Below are 5,102 nucleotides of genomic sequence, written 5' to 3' on the forward strand. Positions count from 1 at the left end.
TTTAATATAATTATTCACCTGTGGGCCTATGAGGTACTACTTGTATGGGTTTCTTTCGACTATAGGTATGTATACGTGTTTGCGGATGTAACATAGAAGCTGCACTGTTATGGCTAGCTGAACCCGGAGTATTTATACTGATCGGAGTATTTATACTGATTGCATTCGGACTTTGTAATCTTTGTATATCCTCCGGTTTGAATTCTGGCAACGATGAGAATTTTTCTTGGAAGTTCACTTGTTCGAGAACTCTACAATTATTCAACAAATACATCAAGTTAGTCTAATATATTTATAAAATCTTTCATTATTGTAACAATTATAATACAATAAAGAGATTAAAAAATATATTGATATAGTACCTGTCCATACCATCCTCCACGTTTTTCTTGAAGAAGGAACCTTTCTTAGTAGAGGGAGAAGGAGAAGTATGCGATTCTGTAAAATTCTGTTGTTGCGTTTGCTCTGTCGTTTGAGATGTATTTATTTGTGGTCGATTATCACAATGTTGAGATGTTACCATTGACCCATGGTCTCCTGCATTTGATGCGGGAGGCACTGCTGTTCAATAGAAAGTACGGAAGAGGAAAGAAAGGAAGGAAAAAAAGGACAAACAGTTTAATGTCAAATTAATTCATAAAAATTCATAGACAAAGATATAAAAATTATCACGTCTTTTAACTACAAATCACTTTTTAATCAATTTCATTCACACTTTTTAGTTTTTTATTTTAGTCGATTTTCCTAAAGAACATTTATGTAATTAAAATTCTTGAGTCTCACCACAGTATTGAATTATGATATCAGAAATAAGAAATGACACGTTAATTTTTGTTACGTGTCATTAGTAAATAAAGACACTTTGGATAAAACAAAAGGATGAGATTGTTTTAAAACATTTGAAAAAATGGACAAAAATTATATGCTTATCTCTCCTGACAATCAGTAAAGTGTACAAGGCATGTGTAAGTGAAAATAGGCTACACATGCGCATTGATTTAAATACTTTACAAGCCTTTTATCTCTTTTTATAATTATTTACTGACTCTCGGAGAAGAGAAGGGAGGGATAAGGACAGTTGAAACCCATTTTTGAAACGATTGCTTTAAAGCGATTTCATCATTTCGTTTTATCCAAATTGTCTTTATTTACAAATGGCACATAATAAAAATTAACTCATCATTTCTCGCTTCTGACGTCGTAATTTAATATGGCTATGGTGATTACTCAAGAGGAGTCTCAAATATAAAAAAAACAAAGCTTTTGCGATTCGCAAAATGATAAATAATTAACAAAACTATGTTTTTTATGTAATTAAATAGTTTTTTAAATGGATTTTGTCTTAACAAAATTTTTATTTGAGATTTAATTGTAAAGAAATTCACATTTAAAATGTTGAGAAATTATATTAAAAAATTTCTCTCAAGAAAGTTTCCATTAAGGAAAAATTAATTTTTTAAACTCTGTAGTTATGAAATATACTCAATATAACATATAATAGGCTGTGTTCTAAAAAATTCACAGTTTATGTTACATAAACTATAAATTTTCAGCATTGATAATAAATTTTGGAACACAGCCACAATAGTATGTACATTTATTACTTCTGCAATAATGTCAAAATAACAAACTACCCAGACAGCATGCATGTTGAAAAATCTTTAAGACGTCTTATTCCAATTCCAATTTTGGACATGCGTGCTGTTGTCTGGGTACAATTCTATGTTATCATGTACCCATTGATTGTCTCCTTTGAAGCGGCGCTCGACCAAGCTGTGCCGGAGTCGGAGCAAGCATGAATGGACCCTTGCTTGGCCCTAGATCATTACTTTGCCCTTCATCGAATGTATATGATTTATTCGATGACAGATCACCATTTCCGTGATTACTTTGAGGTGTATGCGGCGTGTGAGGCGTCGATGGTTGTTTATGTATCTCATTTGTTGCGGGAAGAGCAATGTTTACTGTGCCCTTTCTATCTTCAGCTTTTATATTACTGACTATAACAAATAAAAACAAAAATTAATTAAGGACGTATATTACGATATAAAAGCTAATAAATTCACAGAAAGATTACCATAAAACTGAGTGTGATTTGTAGCCAATTGACTGTCATTATTGTTCTCGGATTCCGCGAGGCGAGCAATAGAATGGCCAATCCCTCGATAAGTCGATGTAGTGGAGATTGTCGATAACGCTGCAGGATAAGGTTTGCTCACAATTACACTTTGAATTTCCATCTTATTATTCGAAACCAAACTCTGTACGGATATCGAATTATTGCGGCTACCAGCGTCTGTATATGGAACGCAGATTATTTACGTTATATTATAATATAGAAGAAACTTGAGAAAACAATAATTTTTGTATACTCACCAGTGTTGGGTATCTGGAAACCACCATACATCCTGGAGTGCGGCGGCGTCGGGTTAAGGTACTGCGATCCCTGCTGCGGTTTGGAAACAGCCACCAAATCGTTATCGAGCAATGTTAGAGTGAGCGGTGGTTGATAAGGGACAGTTGAAGTAAGAGGGCGAAGAGTAGTGCCTAAAGACTGCAACGGCTGCTGTTGTTTCAACAGCGCCATCATAGGTTTTGATCCAATCTGTTAGTACCGTTAAACTTGTTACTTAATTTTCGAGTCTGTCGAGAAATCTTTTATTCGAAACTATCGGATAAAATATGTGCACTATTTCTTAAAAGCAGACACCTATGAAGAAGCAATTTTGATAGAGTCACTGGGAAACATAGGCTTGTCAGTACGTAGAACAATAATTATACTCCCAATAATACGAATGCGATATTTGTTCGTGCAATATTTGTGACGAATATCTTCAAACAAATTGCAAGAAATGTATGCTGAAGTGTCTACTCATCTAGTACTTACAGTGTGTAATACCGGAGCTGATGTAAATTTAGGCATGTTTCGTCCGTTCTCAGTGTGGATGCTCACGAGGTTATTTACACTGTACTGTGTGCTATACTGCTGTTCGCTCTTTACCGGTTCTGGTTTAATAATTTTCGGCGATATCGGCATAGTTATGAAAGCGCCACCAGTAGGTTGAAACCCTGACACTCCTGTTGGATTGACAGGACTGTGATAAGGATATGTACTTGATAAAACTGATACAGTACTGCCTTTATCCATGGAAGTATGGTGATATTTTGTTGTAGATTCTATACCTGTTGAGGGTATCCGTGCTAAATAAACATCAAGATTGTATTGTTAAAACATATTTATGTAACGTGTCAGCTAAACGTTACATGTTTCATCATTGACGACTTAGAAGAAATACCTTTTATCGGTTTAGGCCTGCACGTTATTTCTTGTTTAACATTGATGACTTCCCTCTTTGAACCGCTCACTGTCGAGAATTGCGATTGATTATAACATATTTTCTCTGCATCGTCATCTTGCACATCGTTATCACTATCTGTCAATTTATCTTTACATTTTAAATCTATTTCCGGTTGAGGATCTTCACAAATAACCATTTGATCGTCATCTGATCCATTTGCATCATCGTCCTGCTTGCTGTCGCTCTCTGCATTTTCAATTTGCAAAGGAATCTCCGAGATTCTATGTTGCGTGTGTGATTGGTTCATAATCTGCCAATAATTTTATCGATGAAATATCTTTTTTTAGCAGATATTCAAAATGAATAGGAAAATCTTGAAAGATAACTCCTTTAAATGTTTTACTTATTTTTTACTTATTATTATACTTATTTTTTACTTATTGTTATAATATTATTTATGCTACGTTTATATTATCGCGAAATCTCTTTACCTCAACGTTAGTAGAAGTTTCATTACATGTGGTAATAATTGGAGTAGATACTTCATCGGCAGATATAATTGTTATTGGATCCTCTGATGAAGAACCTTGCAAAAGATCTGTTTCTTCTCCTGTACTGTTCAACTTTGTCCTTCCAGTTTCGCTTCCCTTAAAGCTAGTCGTCGATGACTTCCGTCTGTCCTTACTGCACCATTTCCAGTCCGGATGTGCCTTAAAGTGTGCTTCTTTCACTTCTGAAGCAAGCTCATGGTACTTTTGTTTTTCCTCTGGTCCCAAAGCATACCACCATTCTCCCAATATTTTGGATACTGTACGATTATCTTGATTTGGGTGACGTTGATGCACAACGGCACGATGTCGTTTTGAAAAAATCATAAATGCATTCATAGGTCGACGTATTCTGTCTTTAGCCTGTAATTAATATATGAAAATATGTACATACAATAAAGATTAAATTTATTCTTATTATATTAACATTATTAATACAATTTTGGTCATTATCAATATTTTAATATTATCAGACATATTTTTATTAATGTAATTAAATATAAACTGATTTATTTCATTGTACTTAATATCAATTAAATATATCAATTAAAAAAGCACATAATAATTCATTAAACTTACTTTCAATGGAGTCTGCGGCTGCAAAGAACTGAGCGATTGACTACGTCTTTTATTAGCGTTAGCTTCCACTTCTGCAGGTGGGGTTGGTTCTGCTTCAAAAACATCATCATCCTCTTCTTCGGCAGGTGTTATGGGATCTGAACCAGTACCAGGGCCATCTTCAGCAGGTGTGCTCATACTTATTGGTATTGGAGGTGCACTCAGGGGTGGACTCAGAGCAGAAGGAGGAGGGCTCACCTCTGAGTGTTCCAGAACTGTCGTCTGCCAGGAAAAAGCTGCAATGAAGTTAGTGGGTTAGTTGCAATGAGTGTGGTTAGTATTGATATGGGAATAGCAGCGGATAAAATAATATTATAAACTTTTTATAGAAATGTTTTCGCTGCTATATCCAAGAAAAGCAATGTGGATTAATGAAAAGAATTAAAGTGCTAGTATTTTAAACTAACTAAGGATCAGTAATAAGTAACGAAAAGCCAATGTTACTATTTTGAAAATTATTCATTTATAACATTTAAATAGAATATAGCAACTGTAACATAAACATATGTCTAAAATATGTCTAAAATCGTGATTTCAGGATAAAGTAAATATTTGTACAAAAAAAATCGTGATTATCAATCGATGCCATTGGGATATATAAATATATTATTTATACATTCTATATATATAATATATT

At 34.0% G+C, this 5,102-nt stretch overlaps 1 protein-coding gene across 5 annotated transcripts in view; it reads right to left on the reverse strand.

Annotated features, from left to right (window-relative positions):
• LOC108684975 (protein capicua homolog) overlaps window positions 1-5,102 on the reverse strand; it is a 59,521-nt gene that overhangs the window by 1,619 nt on the left and 52,800 nt on the right. For 4 of the 5 annotated variants that reach the window (XM_018189550.1, XM_018189552.1, XM_018189549.1 and 1 more), the window contains exons 12-20: window positions 4,427-4,701; window positions 3,791-4,210; window positions 3,297-3,609; window positions 2,888-3,201; window positions 2,377-2,605; window positions 2,078-2,296; window positions 1,737-2,000; window positions 363-561; window positions 19-251 (exon numbers count right to left, since the gene is read on the reverse strand). In XM_018189550.1, coding sequence (XP_018045039.1) covers window positions 19-251; window positions 363-561; window positions 1,737-2,000; window positions 2,078-2,296; window positions 2,377-2,605; window positions 2,888-3,201; window positions 3,297-3,609; window positions 3,791-4,210; window positions 4,427-4,701 — 2,466 coding nt within the window. The remainder of the gene's footprint in view (window positions 1-18; window positions 252-362; window positions 562-1,736; window positions 2,001-2,077; window positions 2,297-2,376; window positions 2,606-2,887; window positions 3,202-3,296; window positions 3,610-3,790; window positions 4,211-4,426; window positions 4,702-5,102) is intronic. The other variant, XM_018189553.1, reaches the window with a different exon arrangement.

The sequence above is a fragment of the Atta colombica genome, unplaced genomic scaffold, assembly GCF_001594045.1.
Source record: "Atta colombica isolate Treedump-2 unplaced genomic scaffold, Acol1.0 scaffold141, whole genome shotgun sequence".
NCBI lineage: Eukaryota > Metazoa > Arthropoda > Insecta > Hymenoptera > Formicidae > Atta > Atta colombica.